This window comes from Centropristis striata, chromosome 11 (assembly GCF_030273125.1).
Source record: "Centropristis striata isolate RG_2023a ecotype Rhode Island chromosome 11, C.striata_1.0, whole genome shotgun sequence".
NCBI lineage: Eukaryota > Metazoa > Chordata > Actinopteri > Perciformes > Serranidae > Centropristis > Centropristis striata.
Genome location: NC_081527.1, coordinates 23,480,394 through 23,501,074, shown reverse-complemented (window position 1 = coordinate 23,501,074; position 20,681 = coordinate 23,480,394). Strand labels below are relative to the sequence as shown.

General features: G+C 35.9%; 1 protein-coding gene across 1 annotated transcript in view; it reads left to right on the top strand.

Moving 5' to 3' along the window:
- LOC131980484 (disco-interacting protein 2 homolog C) overlaps nt 1-20,468 on the top strand; it is a 282,249-nt gene extending 261,781 nt beyond the window's left edge. The window contains exons 32-37 of the mRNA XM_059344729.1: nt 6,855-6,916; nt 11,637-11,694; nt 11,776-11,850; nt 15,481-15,655; nt 16,754-16,877; nt 18,249-20,468. Of these exons, the coding sequence (XP_059200712.1) occupies nt 6,855-6,916; nt 11,637-11,694; nt 11,776-11,850; nt 15,481-15,655; nt 16,754-16,877; nt 18,249-18,501 (747 nt within the window). The 3' untranslated portion in view covers nt 18,502-20,468. The remainder of the gene's footprint in view (nt 1-6,854; nt 6,917-11,636; nt 11,695-11,775; nt 11,851-15,480; nt 15,656-16,753; nt 16,878-18,248) is intronic.
- The last annotated feature ends 213 nt before the right edge of the window (nt 20,469-20,681 follow it).

Here is a 20,681-nt window from a genome sequence, read left to right as displayed (position 1 = left end):
AATGTGCAAGAAACAGTCGTACAAACAGTTATTCTTCAATGACTTGTACCAGGAGAACTTGACTATGACGGCATATTAGGGCCAAATATGAATAAAAATAAAAATACAAACCGGGGGGGGGGGTAATATTTAGAGAAAAAGTTGCAAATTTACTAGATTAAAGTGGCAAATCTGCTCGAAAAAAAGTCACAGATTTCTGAGAAAAAAGTGAAAAAAAGCAACTTTTTCTCGCAGATTCATCACTTTAATTCTCATAAATCTGTGCATTTATTTTCTCATAGATTTGCCCCCCTCCCCCGGGTCCTTATATATATTTTTTTTTACACATTCTGGCTGTATGTAATATTCTCTAGGGTTGAAATTTGTTATTTGCAAGTATTTCAATACTTAGTGCCCTATTAAGGGTTAAGGCAGCTGATGTTTGCCACAGCTGCTTGTTTGTCTGATTGTTTTGTATATAGCACAAGTTAGCTGAATCTGAGCTCTTTATCAGCACATATTTTGGTACAAGAAATTGTTTGCTCTCTTATCCAGATGAACAGATCAGTATATATGTCTGAGAAGTGTTAAGTCTTTCTTACTGTAGCACAAAAGAGAAAAATTCTTCTTCCCACAACTCCAAAACTTTTGTATTTGATGTGTGTATATTTATTCCTCTAAAAAAGACGGCTTAAAAAAAAGTCCCTGTGAAATGGAAGTTGGAGCATCTTTAGCTTCTGTACTGTGACTTTTTTTGGGTGAAACTGAATTTTTGAGCTGTGTACAGTTACAAGACGGATATAAATAAAACCCTTTTCAGTTATTTGGAGTGCTGAAGAGTGTGCAGACTTTGAATTTGGCACGATACAGATTCACAGACGCCTATTACTGCTCCACACACACACTAGGCTCACTGCAAAAAAGGTGTGTCTAAAAACAAGATAAAAACACTAAATCTGAGGGAAATGATCTTGCTGCATGGACAGATAATTTCACTTGACAAGATTTCTTAAATTAAGACTGTTAAATCTAGAAATAAGCATGTTGAACGCTTAAAATAGAAAATTAACTCTTAAAACAAGATAAATCATCTAACAATTCTAAATCTAAAGTTTTTTTTTAATCTTGGTAGGAAACAAATAATTGTCAGGTCACTCTGCTCGGGCCAGTTCATCGCTGCTTGCAGCTTTAATTTATCTTGTCTTAAGAGTTAATTTCTTATTTTAAGCGTTCAACATGCTTATTTCTAGATTTAATAATCTTAATTTAAGAAATCTTGTCAAGAGAAATTATCTGTCCATGCAGCAAGATCATTTCCCTCAGATTTAGTGTTTTTATCTTGTTTTTAGACACACCTTTTTTGCAGTGCTTAGGCCGATGGTTGAACTTTAATCGCCGATCATTTGAATCAATATGCAATGTCTACCTAGCTATCGACTAAGGCAGTTCGAGGGCTGGTTTGAATCAGTTCTTCACATTTGGACAACCAAAGAACCGGCTCTCTGCAGGAAAACTGGTTTGAGCGTTGCACCAACTCTTTGCTGGTCTTGAACCTTTGACCACTTACATTAGTGGCTGGGGGAGGGATTATCGTGACCAACAAGACCAACTAACGCATGTATCAATCATTTTATCGCAAATTTAACCAACTGCCAGCTGCAAAAAAACACATGTACAGTTGAAACCAGAAGTTTACATACACTATATAAAAAGACACATTTTTTCTCACTGTCTGACATGAAATCAGACAATCACTTTTCCTGTTTTAGGTCCGTTAGGACTACCAAAATTATTTCCATTTGCTAAATGCCAGAATAATGAGAGAAGGATTTTTTTCAGACAATTTTTTATTACTTTCTTCAAAGTCAGAAGTTTACATAGAATAATAGAGAATTGTGGACTTGCACAAGTCTGGTTCATCCTTGGGTGCAATTTCCAGATGCCTGAAGGTGCCACATCCATCTGTTCAAATAATTATACCCAAGTATAAACACCATGGGAATGTCCAGCCATCATAGCGCTCAGGAAGGAGACGGGCTCTGTGTCCCAGAGATGAACGTGCTTTGGTCCAAAATGTGCAAGTCCACAATTATCTCCTTGATATCTTGGTTGATTTATTTTGACTTTCCCATGATGTTACACAAAGAAGCAGTGTGTTTCAGGTGTGCCTTAAAATACATCCACAGGTGTGTCTCGAATTAACTCTAATGTTGTCAATAAACCTATCAGAAGCTTCCAAAGACATGACAGCATCATCTGGGCTTTCCAAAATTGTTTCAAGGCATAGTAATGCTAGTGTATGTAAACTTCTGACTTTGAAGAAAGTCATAAAAAATTGTCTTAAAAATCCTTCTCTCATTATTCTGGCATTTAGCAAATAGAAATAATTTTGGTAATCCTAACGGACCTAAAACAGGAAAAGTGATTGTCTGATTTCATGTCAGAGTTGTCTGAAAACCAGCACATCCTGCATCAAATAGACCTCAGACACAGTGTTCTGTAGATTAAAACAGACTTTTTGCACGTTGGCATCAAAACACACGTCTTGTTTCTTTTCACCAAGAACCACAAACCTGTGAAGTGCAGTTTTATATGACCGCCCAAAGTGTCAGTTGATTGGATTTATTTTTGTGAACATCCCTGAGTGCAGGATGAGTCATCAATCATTTGAAACCTTTTTACTTGGAAAAGACAAGTTTTCTGATAAAAGAATACTCAGATTACTTTATTTTTTTACACATATTTGACATATATCAAGAGATAAATGGACAATTACCTCAGGGACACAGGGTTAAAATGGTGAAAATGTATTTTTCATTAATCTGAGACTCAAAAAAACACCTCTTCTGTCTGCTGAATTGGTGCTTTCAGGGACAGTGGAATCTCAAAATTACAACCCTAAATGTGTTTTTATACGCTGCAGTTTGGGGTTTGCAGGTCAGAATGTCCCTGCTGAAGTGGAGAAACCACATCACTGCAATTTTGTCTGTATTGCTTTGAAAGTTTACAGCGTTTTTAAAAAAATCAGTTGTCAGTTTTTTCTCACCTCCTGGGTTCTTGTTAAAATTTCTGTTTTTGATGTGTAAAAAACTCCATGGATATGACTGCAGGACGCGGTATAAAGTCAGCGACGGTGATGTGATTGTGGGCTACTCGATTACAAGTTGACAGGAAGATTATTAGCCTCAGTAGTCAGAAGAAACACCCAAATTAAAGCCACAGTCATTCTCTTCTTTCATCCAAACAAACCAATTCTTTAGACTTTTATCTCTCTGGTCCATCCTTCCATTTCAAGCTGATCATTGTTTTTACATCTCAGCTATGATTTGCAAACTTTAGTGCATCAAAGTTCATGTAAATGTCACATTTTTTTCTCTTTTGCTACTTCATGAAAAGAGAAAAACATCTAGAGGAAATTAACGGATCTCTTATGATCAGCTGGAGATAATTAAATATATTCCATTTCTGACTATTTTATAGACTTAATGGTAAGATATTATGAAAAATCAAGCCTTTATAAAGAATTTAGACATTGTATTTTTACATTTTTAACAGCCTAATTAGCAGAACAGCGATTTCTAACTGCACGCAGTCAACAAACACTAACCACACAGTGTTTTCAATGACTACTCTGTAACATAAATTAACTATTTTTAGCAGCCCTCGATGACTAAACTAACATTTAGCTTAACAATTCTTTCAGTCCTGCCTGCTTGTTTTGTTTCTTTGAGTTTTCCATTTTGACATTTTTCTTTCTTTTCCTTCCTTCTTCCTTGTTTTAACCATAACCCCGCCCACATATCTCATACTTGGTTTTGTCTCCGCCCTCCCTCCTCCTCCTCCTCCTCCTCCTCCTCCTCCTCCTCCTCCTCCTCCTCCACCACCCCTCTCTGCTGCTGTAGCCTCACAGGCTGGGAAAGCTTGCTGACCAGGTAGGGAACCACCCTCAATCCCTCTTCCCCCAACCACCACCACCTCCGCCTCCACCTCCACCCCACTGCTTGTCAGCACATCACTCATCAGCTGGCTTTAGATTCAAGTTTTTAGGGATTATTCTGAGTGTCCAGTCCTCCTGCAGGGTTGAACGGTGTCACAGATGACAGGAGCTGCAGTCAGTAAAGTTAGGGCCTGGTCACACAAGCGTTTAAGCCAAAAGTACAAAATAATGTACTGAAATCAAATCATTTAAACTGCAAAACGCTGTAAGCTAAAGTCAAAGTGTGTTCACTTTGCCCCAAGGGAAGTGTTTTGTTGTCCAGCCCAGATATAATAATAATAATGATAATAATAATAATAATCAACTTTATTTATAGAACACTTTTCAAAACAAAACGTTACTTATGTGGGATTTTTAGAGGGAAATTCATTGATAAACGATATGGTGGCCGATATAGTAAAAAAGTTTAGCTTGAATTAAAATTTGAATTAAAAAAATATCGGCATGCTCTTAAAATCATGGCTTAAGTCTTTTTTTTCAGGTTTTTTTAGAAAACACAAAAGCATCATGAGAAGATTATTTAGAGTCTAAATCATAATAATAATAATAATGTTCAAAGTCTGACTGACGATTATTTAGGAATGTGATGATGTTTAAGGATTTGTTATTTGCAATTTATTACATTGTCAGCCAATTCTATAAATGATAATTGAGAAAATAGATAAATAGGAATAAATCGAAAGCTACTTTCTATTTAGTTTCAGTCAATTATTAAAAGAAAATAAAAAATAAAAATTGCTAAAACCATTTATAAGTCACGGCAAGTAAAAATTTTTGGATTATGTATTGTGTTAAAAAAGATTTAATAAAGGCACATATTGGATATTGATGGACCAATATCAGCCATTAATACACAGTGCTTAACACATTTATAAGACCCCCTGTCATTTTCTGTTCAGAAATGCAAGTTAATAACTATAATCTGGCAATCTTTTTTTGTACATTTGAAAATTAATTGACAACAAAATGAATCATATTTTAGCATTAAAAATATAATTTGGGTTAAAGAGCTCCTACATACTGGTGTATTAACCATCACAAAACATCAAAAATGATTTTGGTAATTACCCATGCTGTTAATTATTAATTACTTTATTAATCACACAATGGGGAAATTCACCCTCTGCATTTAACCCATTTTTTTGACACACAAGTGAACACACCATGCAAGGAGCGAGCTGTGTGTGGGGGAGGTAAGGTGCCTTGCTCAAGGGCACTTCAGTCCTTGACCTGCCAGTCCTGGGTTTCGAACCGGCGACCCTCTAGGCCACGGACTGCCCATTTTGGACAGCTGTGGCATAAAGTGGTGGTCTAATAAATCTGTTAAGCACTGTATGTCAACCCATAAATCTATTGGGCTCTAGAACTAAAACACAGATAATAACTTCTCTGTGATCCATAATGTGGAGATGATGCTATCTGCCGTTTGTGCTCTTGGTGTTTGGGCTTCTGACTCCCAGCATGCCGCTGTGTGTCCGGTGGTGGGCTCTGTGTCCAGAACCCCTCTGAGGGAGAATGGGGGATGGAGGGATGGTGGAGGAAGAGAGAGGTCGGAGCGGGGGTCTTTACCACTTTCTTTCTCTTTTACTTGGTTTGAACACATTTAGGAGTAGTCAACACAGAACGAAGACATGTAGCTGATATCTTAGAGAAAAGGACTGCCCTACAAAGCCTAACTGCAGTAACTTGGTCAAAATTGAGTTATAACTAAAAATGAACTCCTTGATGTCTGTTTTATCTTGTGACAAAGTTTTAGATTTCTTTCAAAGAAATTATTATATAAAAGCCACAAAATCCAACTCAAAACCAAGCAGTAATTGCACTTATCACAATCTGCTTTGGATATATATATATACTAATTTAAACATAAAAATAGTAGAAATTATAAGTTTATTTGAAAGGGAAATTATTATCTAGATAGTGATGAAGTAAAAAAGTGAGATAAAATTATATTAAGACTAAAATATAACTTATTTTTGTAATATTAAGTCTAAAATACACACATCTTTGAATAGAATTGCTAAACACTTTTAAATACACTTATAACAAAATCAATTTGAAAATGTTTATTCACCAAAAACAAATATAAAAGCTGAAAAAAGACAACACTGTTGTTACTGCACTCTGTTTTTGCATTAACATTAGAATCTTTTACAGCAAAACCAGAGTGCAGTAACTACGTTTTGGGGTCAAAGGTCAAATAAATCATCATGATTTTTTTAGCATAAAAATGACATCATCAATACATGTAGAAATAAGTGTCATATCACTTATCTACATTTAACCAAATTGACTGGCCAGTTAAAAAACGGTAAAAAAACCCGTTGTTTTTCTCATTTTTACCCTTTGTGTAGTTACAGCAGTTAGACTGTTAGGCAGAATAAACCAGACAGGTCAAATCATATTTCATAGATTTTATATGTCTAGATATATATTTTCAGGGTTTTTATGCACTAAATTGTAAACTCCCATCACCCCTTTCTCCCATCTTTCTTTCCCCCTGGCTTGGTGTCACTTTTCCCTCTTTTCTTTCCTCTTATGATGATTTTTTGTGTTTGCATGTCGATCAAGTAGAATCAGATTTTTTGGATTATTTTCATATGACTTTATTATTTTGCGGATTTTACAAATATCATCCCACTGCTGTCGCTCCCACATTGATCTCCCCTCCATGTTGAAAGGTTTTTCTGGTATCTCAACTGAAACCCTCTGCTGTGGAGGGAAGCTTGTCCCTGTGAGCACTAATGCACGAGCAGTAGCATCCACCAGTAGGAGTAGAAGTAGAAGTAGTAGAAGGTGTTTTGTCACGCAGTTGTGCAATTGTTGTAGTTTTAATGAAAGCACACTGTGTGATCCTGTTGTTATTGGTGTTCCTCAGGGCACCTCAGGACCCGACCCCACCACTGTGTTTGTTGACATGAGAGCGTTGCGGCATGACAGGTGAGTCAAACAAACTATTCTTTTTCTGTTACTGAGAACTTGGAAACTAATGCGACTGGATGCTTTTTCCAGATTGAATAAGTCAAACAAAGATGAATCAGTCATTGCATCATTGTTTCAGTGTGGTTTACAAGATCTAACTTAACATAACATTCACTAGAAATGTCAAACTCGGAGCCTTCTGCATGAATATTTTCTTTTATATATGTTCTTGCACAAAGCAATAAGTAGAAAAAAAGCAAATCCTATGTAGGATTGATTGTGCATGATTACATGTAATCAGTGCAGATTTAAGGAGGCCTGTTCCTCCCAGAGACGCCACTTCTATCGGGTTCTTCTTCAGATCAATGCTTTTATTTTATTTTATTTTTAGTCTCTTGGGCATAAGTGTAATTATAGTTTTGTGCTCAAAATTCTTTGTAATTTCATCTCAAATGATGAAAAAAAGCAAATCCTATGTGGGATTCATGAAGCAGGAGCTAAAATATTCCTTGGGGAAAAACTCCCTTTTAAAATATTTACTAAAAATACATAGTGTGAACAACTTAAATTTGGTTTAAGGATTCTGAAAGCTAAAGAACTTGTGTTTTCAAAACAGCATAACGTACATATTTTCTATTAATAGATGATGATGAAAAATACATTTAACTACACTTCTCAAACATTCAGCCACCTTCAAAAACGATTTTTTTAAATTCAAAAACTTCACTGCAGACATTCAGAGTTAAAGGCCAAATAGTTAATTCTCAACGAAATATACAACCAAGTCAATCTCTAGAATATCTTGAAGAAATGTAACATTTTGCAACGATTTATATGGCCAAAATCTTCCCTCCTATTTTCTGGTAAACCCCTTCCATATTTTCTAAAAGATCAATTTCTCCTGGTTACAAAAGTGTTTTAAATTTGGTACGGTCCACTTCCATGATCTCATGCGGAGACGGTAAGAATGGAAGTCAATAGAGTTTATTCTCAAACAAGAATACACTATAGTTTATTTCCAGAATATCAACTAAAATGTTAATTATTTACAGCAATTTCTATAGCCCAAATCTTCCCTTCTACTTTCTGGTGAATCTCCAGTTTATTTTCTAAAATTATGCAGTTCGCCCCAGTCACAAAGGTGTCATGATTTTAAATCTGCACGAGAAAAGTCGCAGATTTACGAGAAAAAAACAACTTTTGTCTCCCAGATTCACCACTTTAACCCTTAATAGGGCACTCATTGAAATACTTGCAAATTCCAAATTTCCACCCTAGAGATTATTGAAGGATATTACGTACTGCCAGAATGTGTAAAAAAAAAAAAAAAAAAAAAGAAAATAATATTTTGAGAAAAAGGTTTACGAGATTAAAGTGGCAAATCTGCGAGAAATTTTTTTGCAGATTTATGAAATTTAAAGTGGTGAATCTGTGAGAAAAAAAGTTGTTTTTTTCCCACTTTTTTCTCGTAAATCTGCGACATTTTTTCTTGTAGATTTGCCACTTTGATCTAGTAAATTTGCAATTTTTGTCTTGAAATATTAAACTAACCTAACTGTCAGTGCTGTAAAAAGTTTGCTACAAAACCATTTTTTCTCAGGTTAGGGTGAAAAAAGTTCCTGGTTAAGCATTCTAAAAGACAGTTTAAAGTCTTAAATAAATTCATAAACGTAAATGCTGGAAGTGAAGCAGTTACAAGAACCACGTCACTACTGTAGTAACATAGTTCTGTGCATCAACTTTCACGTAATGTTACTTTTGTTTTCACATGGGATATGAACGGCGTTCTCCTGGGGGAAAGTCCTGCAACTTGTGCTTTCTGCCCCTATTCTGTGTCATTTATAATTACCATGGCCACTAGAGGGCGCCACTAACTCCAAATGTAAAGTGGGGGAGGGTTGGCGTATCATATGCACACCAAGGTTATAATAGTTTTGGATTTTCCATTAGTTTTAGTTTTAATTTTGTTGTGATTTTTTGTTTTCAAATTCAGTTAGTTTTAATTCGTTTTTAAAGTGAGTTTGCTAGTTTTAATTCGTTTTTATCTTTTGAAAAATGCTTAGTTTTAGTTTAGTTTTTATTGGTTTTAGTTTTTTTGTAATGGGGTATTTGTTGGGTGCCAGATTCAATAAGATCACAATAAATGTTTCCTTTATTTCCTTTGTCTGATCCATCTCAGCCCCAATAAGTTTATTAAGTCATAAAACCAGATAGATGAAATAGATTTCATATCAACCAAAAAGGTTTATGTATGAAAAAAGTTGACAAAGATGAAAATGAAGGACTTTTTCACTACATTTTAGTTAGTTTTAGTTGGTTTTGTAACCACAAAATAAAGTTTTAGTTCGTTATCGTTGTTTTTTTTAAAAATATAATTTTTATTTTTATTTCAGTTAATGTAAATGTTTTTTCAAGTCTAGTTTTCGTTATTTCGTTAGTTTCGTTAACTATAATAACCTTGATGCACGCAAAAATTGTATTTTGGCGTCTGCGTTGCATGTAACTTCGTACGATTATTACACACACTTTGTATGTGAAAATGATGTTATTTGTATATTAGTGATTATTAATACACAAGTATATATGTGATACAGAATTAGTAACAAATTAATAATATAATGAAAGTTTACTGTGTTAATACAAAAGTAGCTCTCTGGATTATTCAACACTTTTAAAATCAATAATCAGATGATATTTGAAGGTTTTTGGGGGTGGCTGCATGCCTGCTATCACTTTATGTTTTCTCGTATAAAACGTCATCCCACAATGGATCCATTAAATAACCAGTGTGCCCTGCATCCTGTGGGATTTGCAGCCTCTCGTGGGCAGCGTCAGTGAACGAGGAGAAGTTTGTGAAAGTGAAGCAGCGGCGTGTTTGTGAATGGAGAGCATGCAGCTCTGCAGACGCTGCCAGAATACATAAAGTGCTCAGCAGAGTCGTGCATTATTCCAGAGCACGACTTGTTCCACAGCTCAGAGGCATTCAGAGGCATCGCTCCTGGCTGATGGTGAAAAGTTTGAATATAATGAGACGCCGGAAAGTTTCCTCGAGACAAGATGACGATTTGAGGCACGTCAGCCCGACGCCCCGGCTGTCACCCTCACAGCCTCTAAAACACTTCCAGTCTGAGAAAGATGCACTTAAATCCCATCAAACCCAGTGTGAGTCACTTCTCATGCTGGCTGACACCATAAATAGCAACCCAGGGACTCTCCAGAATTTGTTTTGCCAGTTTTTTTCTTCCAGGGGAGAAATCTGACTTCATGAACCAAGCGGAGGTTTGGAAAAGTGCCGCGAGGGTTCAACATTAGTGTCAGATTTCATCTGTGAAGGTGGTGAAACTGTCACTTTCCAGGAGCAGAGATGGACAACAGCTGGGTGAAGATAAGCTGGATAGAGTTGTATTTAAATGCCTCCTGACAGGGTGGGCCGCAGGGATTAAAGGAACAATGCTGCCACCAGACAGTTTAAACATGTCAGGAGCTGTTCCCTAAAGTTTCCCAGTGCTGGATCAGAGGACAGGAAGCTGGAAGTTTCTCCAGACACAGATCATTATGGCCCTCAGCTGGCCTTCTCTCCACAGGAGTCACGGCGAGGCTGCTCCGTCCTGCTGAGTATAAATATAACTGCCAGTGTGCATGATTACATGTAATCAGTGCAGATTTAAGGAGGCCTGTTCCTCCCAGAGACGCTCTGTTCCTCCTTTATGATCCGAGACACCACTTCTATCTGGTTCTTCTTCAGATCAATACTTTTATTTTATTTTATTTTTAGTCTCTTGGACATAAGTGTAATTATAGTTTTGTGCTCGACATTCTTTGTCATTTCATCTCAAATTATGTATTTTCATCTGAAAGCATATTGGGTTCAATTTGGAAATCCAAAGCGACAAAATATGAAATACTTTATTCTGAGAAGAGAAAAACAATTATTGGTCTAATTGTCAGATATTGCACGCCGTGTCCTGTTTTAACCACAGAGACAAGGCAAACTATTTATATAGCACATTTCAGAACAAGGAAGTTCAAAAAGCTTTACATAAAACAATAAAAGCGTTGAGACAAAGTGCAAAAACATATTAAGGAAGGACATTTAAATGCACTTTAAAACATGTATTAAGGAGCCAGAAGACATTTAATGTGTCTTTATGTGGCCATTGAAGTTAAGGTTTCTGCATATACAGCGATATATTATTACAATTACTGGTCATGTATCATAGTTTCTTGTAATACTCAAAGTTATGATACAGTAAAATATATAACAGTGATTATAATGCCTTATAATAAATGTAGGTTTAGGGTTGGTATGAGGCTAACCCTAACACTGTAACATATTAAGTAAGTTTACAATGCATGATAAATGTCTGTAATGTCAATATTTATCAAGTTTTATGATACTCAGCCTTATTATTTATGATAAAGTGCTCTATAATGTGGCGTGATTATTGTTTTAAGGTAGTGTGAATCTATATGAGTGTTTATAATTGTAAATATACAGTGCTACAAGCAGATAAAGTATCTTACAGATGGTGTGGTCACCAAAAATACAACTATTTTACATAATAAAAGCAAATAAACCTTTTGATATATATTATATATACGGAGAAAGTATCACTGCTGGAAATGTTTTTTTTTTCCTCACTGTATTGTCTCTTATGTTTGCTTCTGTGTTTTTATTTCAAACAATCCTGTTTTCAGATGATCTTTTCTAAAGCTTGCGCTCTGTGTTTCTGTGCAGGGTGAGACTGGTGGAGAGGGGCTCTCCTCACAGCCTGCCTCTGATGGAGTCTGGGAAGGTCAGCTTTTGTTTTTCTTTTATTTCCCCTGTAGTTAAAATGTTCGAATGATTTAAATGTTGATGTTTGCTCTCTGAACAGATCCTGCCCGGGGTGCGAATCATCATCGCCAACCCAGAGACCAAGGGACCAATGGGAGAGTCACATCTGGGCGAGGTTGGTTCAAAAATATTTTTTTACTGTAATAACACTAATAGTTTCATACTTCCCTGTTCTGTCTGCAGAGAAGATGCCATTTCTGCTTTTAATTCACATTAATGACAGTTAGAGATGTTCCGATACCATTTTTCCCCTCCAGATACCGATTCCAATACTTGTGCTGTGGGTATCGGCCCATACCGAGTACCGATCTGATACCAGTATGTTATTAAAAAAAATATCATACTACACCTGCGTGACTGTGATATGATTATCATTGTGGTTATTGTGGTCATTAAGCGGCGAAATCCCACATTTTTGACAGCAGACAGGGGTTGGTCATCCAGGATAATAAATAATAGATAATAAATGCTTTGCGCTGTCGTCCTTCTTTTTCCCTTTTGTTCTAGAAAATTTGTCGTGCTCTTTAGGGTGACGCGTCTTCAGGTGTTTAATTAAATTGCTTGTGTTAAAATTAGCAACACTTATGCCACCCCTTGAGATTTTATCTTTGCACACGTTACATGTCCCAGTCTTACTGGGAGATTCCAGTGTGAAATATTGCCACACCGCCGACTGATAGTGCTACTTAGCTTAGCTCCAAGCCTCGTGTGTGTTTGTTGTGTCTGTTTTACATAATCGATCCTCGTCCCTCTAAAACAGCAGCTGTTTTAAGAGCTAATTTAATAAATTACGTGGTATCAGATCGGTGCCTGGACTCCAGTACTCGCCGATACCGATGCCAGCATTTTCGGCAGCATCGGAGCAATTTCCGATACTGGTATCGGAATCAGAACAACTCGAATGACAGCATCATTTAAATATACTAAAACTTAAATTTAAACATACACATAATATATGCAAAAGGAAATGATGAGATAAACATACATTTAAATAAAATAATGTAATACAAAACATGCCAAAAGTCAACATAAATAGATAGAAAGTGAAAATGTTAATTTACTTACTTTTATATATTGTACTGGTCCTTAAAAAAACACGTACTATGTGACATTAATGTGAGCAAACTGAGATCATCAGTTGTTCTTTGCTTGATGTTGGTACAACTTCTGATTAAAGTGATTTAAATGTAACAACAATAGTTTTACTCATTCGATAATTAGTTAATGAAATAATGCATAATTTGTTGGTGTTTGCTTCTTTCTTCTGTCATTAAAAACTATAAATCAATGGAAGATGACAGTTTCTTTTCTTTACTTTGTATTACTACTTTTACTTTTTTAAATACTTTGTATTTATGAATATTTTTTACATTATACAAAAAAAAAAAAACTAGAATAATAAACAAAAGGTCATGGGATGGTCAACAAATCAGGCAAATTTGCAAAATTAAAACTTAAAATTTTAAAGTAATCATGAAAAATCTGTGTGACTCATAGGTAAATAAATACACCATTTTCCCCACAGTTTCTTTTTTGACAATGTTGACTGTACTTAGGCCTTTTTGCTCGCAGCTAGCAAGATCTTTAACCCTTTGATGCACAACATGGTCTAAAGTGACCCGACAGAGTTTTTATGTTATATATCTTTGCAATAAATTAATTTCATCATTCAGTATTCCAGGTTTTCCACAATTAACTTGTTTCTGATCATCATACAACCTGATTTTTTGTTTTCATTTCTTACTTTTTGAATAAAAACCCTTTTTGTATCACTATGCCTCTAATGCACAAGATAGGTCAGATGACCCATATCCATTTTCAATTATCAGTTATTTCATGTATGGCTGAGTGTTTCTATTATAAATCTTTGAAATAAATGTATTGTATAATCCAAGTATTCAGTATAAGTACAGTACAAATTATTATTATTATTATTAGGGCCTCGGGGCAATCGCACCGAGCACTGGTCCCGTACAGCAATAGCTGTAGGGACCAGTGCTCGGGGCTTTGCAATCAATGTCAATATGTAAATGAGAATTGTCACCTGACCCCCTCGACCCCGGCGTGGATTCTTTTGTTTTTTTTCCTACAAACTTATTTTATACAAATATTTTTTTATTCTTTGCCCCGAGCACTACTGTTATACTGTGGATTTCTTCTTCTTCCTCTTGTGGACGCAATTTCGTCCCGCTACTAGTCCTACAACTTAAAGAGTTGCAGGACAAATTATATATCAAAACGTGCGGTTTGACCGGGATCGGTGTGCTATTACTTTTCTCTACAGAATACGAATGGGTGTGTATTGCACGGAATGTTCGTGTCAGAGTGTGTGATGTCATCGCTCAGAGTGTAGAGGGAGAGGTAAAATTGTCAAAAAATACATTTTAAAACTGCGCTCCAGGCCACAAATTTCACTCTACAGAAATAATTTATACATAGAAATGTAGGAAATTTGTCTTCTCACTCACAATCCTCTGGTAAAGCTGTCAGAGTTATAGTTTGGGCGTACGACGCAAAGATGTGCCACCAAAACCACCAACAGCCTCATTGGGTCCCATATTAAAAACGCAGGAAGATTTCGAAAAAATGGAAGATGGAACAGGTTTTTTAGATCGCTCTAACAAAGCTATTTTTTCATTTTTCTGAAAAAAAAAACCCATATGTAGACGTTCAGGAAGAACTCAGGACGCTCAAAGTGAAGTCGGATCAATGATAGGTATTATGGTTTTGCCAAAAATGCTTTCTGTTCGAGGCCAGAAATTCCAGTCCACGTCTGGCTGCTGTCACTCTTTCGGAACTTTAACAGGTGGTGTCAGTTAATTCAGTTGATTGCCTTGATCTGATTGCCTTTGATCTTTGATGTGATTACAGTTACAGATACACACACACACATGCGCGTAAGTGCGCACACTCCTCACACATGCATACACATGCTTCAAACACGCACACACGCACACACAAGTAACTTTGTGATTTTAATTACACACACAGGTAACTTTATGTGATTTTCGCTACACACACACACACACACACACACACACACACACACACACACACACACACAGGTAACTTTATGCGATTTTAATTACACACACACACAGGTAACTTTATGCGATTTTCGCTACACACACACACACACACACACACACAAATGCGCGCACACTCCTCCACATACATGTTTCTCTCTCTCACACACACACACACACACACACACACACACACACATTTTGAGGTTAAAGGGCATAGTTTGAAATCTCTGAAGAGTCTCATCATAGTGTACACACACCGGCAGTAGCCCCCGTGGCCCTTTCAAAATTTCCCCAGAGGAAATTTTCTAGTTATTATTATTATTATTATAGTATTAGGTCATTTAATTTTAAATCAAATTTGGATGAATGGGTCCTTTTTGACCCATGTGTGTAAACTTGATGTAATAATACCAAAACTATTTTTCTTCATAAAGTATGAAAGGAAAATGGATATAATGATCTGTTGTAATAAAAAAAAAATATTCTAATCATAAAATGAATTGATTTCAAAAGATAGAGCAAAGAAACACACAGCAGCATGAAATAACATGAGAAATGATTGTGGGTCATTTTTGACCATGTTGTGCATCAAAGGGTTAGGAGGTCGGCATCATCTCTACTGACACTGAACCCAGGGGTAAACATACCTGGGTCCTCTCCCAGGTCCTCTCTGAGTAGTGAACATGTGTTGTAACAGCTGAGTGTGTTTTTTTCAGATCTGGGTGCACAGCGGCCACAACGCCAGCGGTTACTTCACTGTGTACGGCGACGAGGCGCTGCAGTCGGACCACTTCAACTCCAGACTCAGCTTCGGAGACACACAGACCGTCTGGGCCCGGACCGGGTACCTGGGCTTCCTCCGCAGGACCGAGCTGACCGACGCCAGCGGAGGTGAGGAGGACCTGAGCTCAAACACTGACCTTGAGTTCTCATGTAACAGAGAAAGATTTAAGAGCTGCAGGAGGACTTTAACGCAGAAGGAATCTGTTAGTCTGGTTTCACTGGAGACTAACGTGATGGTTTAAGAGGGATTCTCCTCTGATGAGTACACGCTGCAGGTTTTCATTGTTTATATCTTTGTTATTGAAATCATTTTAGTTTATACACTGAATACTGTTAGTAAATCTGTTGTTTGTCCAAATTATCTCATTATCAGGCTTCGAAAATCAACATACATTTTGCCCTAAACATACAACTCCAATTCTAACAAACTTTAGATGTAAATAGAGAAAGATAAAGAAACAGAATGTATGAAGTTCAGAGTGTATATTTCTACAAAGAAATAATCAGTTTGAATATAAATATCTTATCTTTTAACTGTATTTAATTTAACGTTGGTCAAAAAGGATTTGCTAATCATAGCTTTTAGTTTTTATTTGTTTTTCACACAGTGTCCAAACTTATTATGTTTTTTTTCTGAATCGGTGTGGTTAATTGAGACCGTAATACCTTTAAATACCTGTAAATCTATAGTATACTATATTATGATCATTATTAAAATGTTTATTTGATTATATATTTAATAATATATCATATCATATTTAGGTCTATGATGATAACTACTTTTATTGTACAATATATTTCCCAAAAATAATAATAATTATTATTATTATTATTAAAAAAGCAAAATAATGCATAAAAAAAGATTAATAAAAAATCTATAATAATAATAATAATGCAATCAAATTATGTTAAAAGATGTAAATGATAATTTGATGCATAATAATGCAAAAACACTTTTTAAAATTCTTGTTATATTCATAGATTGGATTGTGAAAAAATATTAAAATCACACACAACCAAAGCTATGAATAGAATTGACTCTCCACAGTCTGTTTTAACATTTAACAAATGGCCTTTAAATTGCCTATAAATGAGGGTTATTGTAAAGTGTTACCAAGAAAAAAACAAATTACAATTAAAAAGTAGAACTGTAACAAAGTTATAATGCATGTGTGTGTGTGTGCGTGTGTGCGTGTGTGTGTGCAGAGCGCCATGACGCCCTGTACGTGGTGGGTGCTCTGGAGGAAGCCATGGAGCTCAGAGGGATGCGTTACCACCCCATCGACATCGAGACGTCCGTCATCAGGACACACAAGAGCATCACAGAGTGGTGAGACACCACGTCTCTAATCTAAGAGCAACATTACACCACCAGGGATTTATTCACATTCTGCACAAAACTTCACTTTGATTATGGAGGTCAAAGGGCAAGATCGCTGTGACCTCACTGAATACGATTTTTGTTACTGTTTGATACTGTTTTTTGGCCGTTTTTATCACATATTGTACTATAACATATAATTAGCTTTTTTAACTCATTCTACTCTATAAAGTTCTTTATACATTTTTTTCACATAGTATAGTATTACTGCGGTAAGTGCAATTACTGCTTGGTTTTGAGTTGGATTTTGTGGTTTTTATATAATTATTTCTCTGAAATAAAGCAAAATTTAAATCTAAAACTTTGTCACAAGATAAAACAGACATCAAGGAGTTCATTTTGAGTTATAACTCAATTTTGACCAAACATGTAGTTACTGCAGTTAGACTTTGTAGGGCAGCATAGTATGTGCTAAAAAATTTAATAAAAACATCCTCATGACATCATAGTATATAGTATGTGCTAAAAAATGTCGCAAAAAACACTGTGGTGTAGTCTTTGATGAAAACATCCTAAAGAATATCATCAGTATGACATAAAATGTTGCAGGAAACATTGTACTATACTATGTGAACATTTTTTATAAAATTATAAAAAAAACATTATAGTATATACTATGTGCTAGAAATGTCATAAAAATGTTGTAGTGTAGAATGTGTCTGGTTTGGGTATATATACTAATTTAAACATAAAAATAATATAGATTATACGTTTATTTGAAAGGTAAATTATAATCGAGATAGTGATGTAAAAAATACATAGTAAAAAAGTGAGATGAAATTATATTTACACTAACATATAACATTACTTTATAATATTAAGTCTAAAATACACAAATCTTTGAATAGAGTTGTTGAACACTTTTAAACACACTGATAACAAAAGCAATTTAAAAATAACATTTATTCACTGAAAACAAAATATAAAAGCTGAAAGAAGACAACAACATTGTAGTTACTGCACTTTTTTTGTGCATTACCATTAGAACCTTTTACAGCAATGCAGTAACTATGTTTTTGGGGTCAAAGGTCAAATAAATCATCATGATTTTTGAGCATAAAAATGACATCATCAATACATGTAGAAAGAAGTGTCATATCACTTATCTACATATAATCAATTTGGCTGGCCAGTTAAAAAACGGGAAAAAAGCTATTTTTAAAGCAATGTTTTTGCGTAGTTACTGCAGTTAGACTCTGTAGGGCAGTATAGTATGACTTTTTTGCAACATGTTTATCACTTACTACACAATAACATTTTTCAGCTCATTGTGTTTTCTCTGTATTACTGATGTGACTCCTTCTCGCTGTGTGCTCACAGCGCGGTGTTCACGTGGACCAACCTGCTGGTGGTGGTGGTGGAGCTGGACGGCTCTGAGCACGAGGCCCTGGACCTGGTCCCCCTGGTGACCAACGTGGTCCTGGAGGAGCACTACCTGATCGTGGGCGTGGTGGTGGTGGTCGACATCGGCGTCATCCCCATCAACTCCCGCGGCGAGAAGCAGCGCATGCACCTGCGCGACGGCTTCCTGGCCGACCAGCTGGACCCCATCTACGTGGCCTACAACATGTAGCGCCCCCCGGTGGTGGACACCAAGGTGGATGAAGGATTATTTAGGAAGATGCAAAGACGGTCGACTCCTGAGACTGAAGAGAATAAAACAGTGTCTCGGCAGCGCTAACCCCAGAGCTGCTGCAACTAGCTCCAAAATCAAGAGGTTCTGTTTAGGTTATTAGTGTTCAGGCTGTGGTTTTATTTTGGAGGAGGTGAGATTTGCACTCAGGCCTGACAGGAAGTGCAGCAACTTTCTCCCATTTGTGCCGTCTGTTTACTGAAAAGTGGCAATCATGTGTCCCGGAGGCGGAAGAGGACAATCGTTAACAAAGATTTAAAACTGCGTGTGACTCACTTTAATATTTTCCTGTTAAGTATTTGCTGAAGTCGCTTGTTTTTGTTTTTGTTTTCTCCATTTGTAATGTCCTTGGAAAAAGTTTAGGCTATTTTTTTGAAAAGGATATTTACACAAAAACAGAACAAACTGTGGCAAAAATGATATTTTACGATATCGAACGATTACAAAGAGTGAGATATGTTTTGATACGAGGCTGTCCTTATGAGGTACGACACATTTCTTTCATGCTAGTTGCTTGATTTGTTAGTTTTTGTAAGTGTTGCAATTATTTTTTATTCATTATTTCCTGAACAGTCCGTCCCATCTCAGCGGGAATCCGTGTGCTAATAGCTAACAGCTGCAGCCTTTAACTCTGTTTATTTTTCACTGCAAACATGCTTCGACATGAAGCGCAACAATACATAAATTCATATCATGTAAGTATGTACAAAAAGAAACTGATTTAATTTATTTTGTTTCTCTTTTAGAATTATATGACGAGACATTCAAGAATGTTTTGCTCTTGAATATTTGCTAATATAAAAAAAACCTAAAAAGCATTGTATTATCTGGGGTGAAACTCACTTGCGTCAAGCATATTACGGAAAAATAGAAATATATGATTATAGAATATATTAAAAGATGAGTAAAAGATTCACACCAGGCAGAAGCAGATCGAAATTATGCTTTTTTTCAGCTGCTTGTTGGGATCATGTGTTTCAATCAGAAAAAAACTTTGAGGAGTTTTATTCCACGTGAAGAGTTCTCAAACAAAACATCAACCTGACACATCAAATTTTGTCCCTCAAACATTGGAAAATATATTTTGACAAGTCATTCTTTTAAAATTAACCACATGTGTCCTTAAACTACAAATGATTCCCTCACATGTCAATTTTTTTGTGGGTAATTTACACAATAAATCAGCCAAATCTCTCTTTCTTATGAAGGGAAACAGCAAAACGTTAGTCATCTTTAATATCATGGATGTTTAATTTTTATTTAAAGTATTTCCTAAAATGTACCAGGGCTCTGTACTCTGTAACATAAAACTGTGAGGGAACATGAGGTGATCCTGGTACTTTGCTGCCCTCTAGTGGTGAGAAGGAGGAATTAAAACAACATTGTAGTTTCTAAAACAAGTTTGTTTTTGTTTTTGTAACTAGAGCTTCTAAAATTATCAGGATTAATCACTTCTGATCAAAACTGATATTTAAATGTAATTAACCCTCTGAACCCCACCATCCTGCCAAGTTTGAATCGATATTTTCTTTAAAAGATCGTCAAAAATACACCGTAACTGTAAAAACAGGCATTGTTGTCATAATTTGAACCTTCTGTTACACATTTTTCTGCAGAAAAAAACAGCAATGGAAGCATAAATATTGTCTAGCAAATACTGATTTATTTTCTTTAAATAATAATAAATGCATAGAGAGTCCCACAGTTCACCTGTTGGATAAGTATCAGGGGCTTTCCCAGTGGTAACCTTCGGAGAAAAATGTTTGAATTGAAAAGTATGTATGAGTCGTTATGGTCAAACTTTTAACTTTCCGACGGTCCTTTAACAGATCATTAAAAAAAGGAGCCCAAACAAGCTTAAAATGTATATTTCTGTCAGAATCACTTTATTCTACATGTGTCTTTTATACATGTCCATAAGTAGTGTTTGCACTAACCAGATCCTGTCAAAAACATTAAATTCTGCTCCTCAGAGACACTGTGAAGACATGATTGATTCTGCTGAGACCAACGGTCACGTGACAAATATTCACTGAAAATCTGTTTACACAGAGCAGAGAGGAGAGGACAGGAGAGGCTGTTTACACAGAGCAGAGAGGAGAGGACAGGAGAGGCTGGAA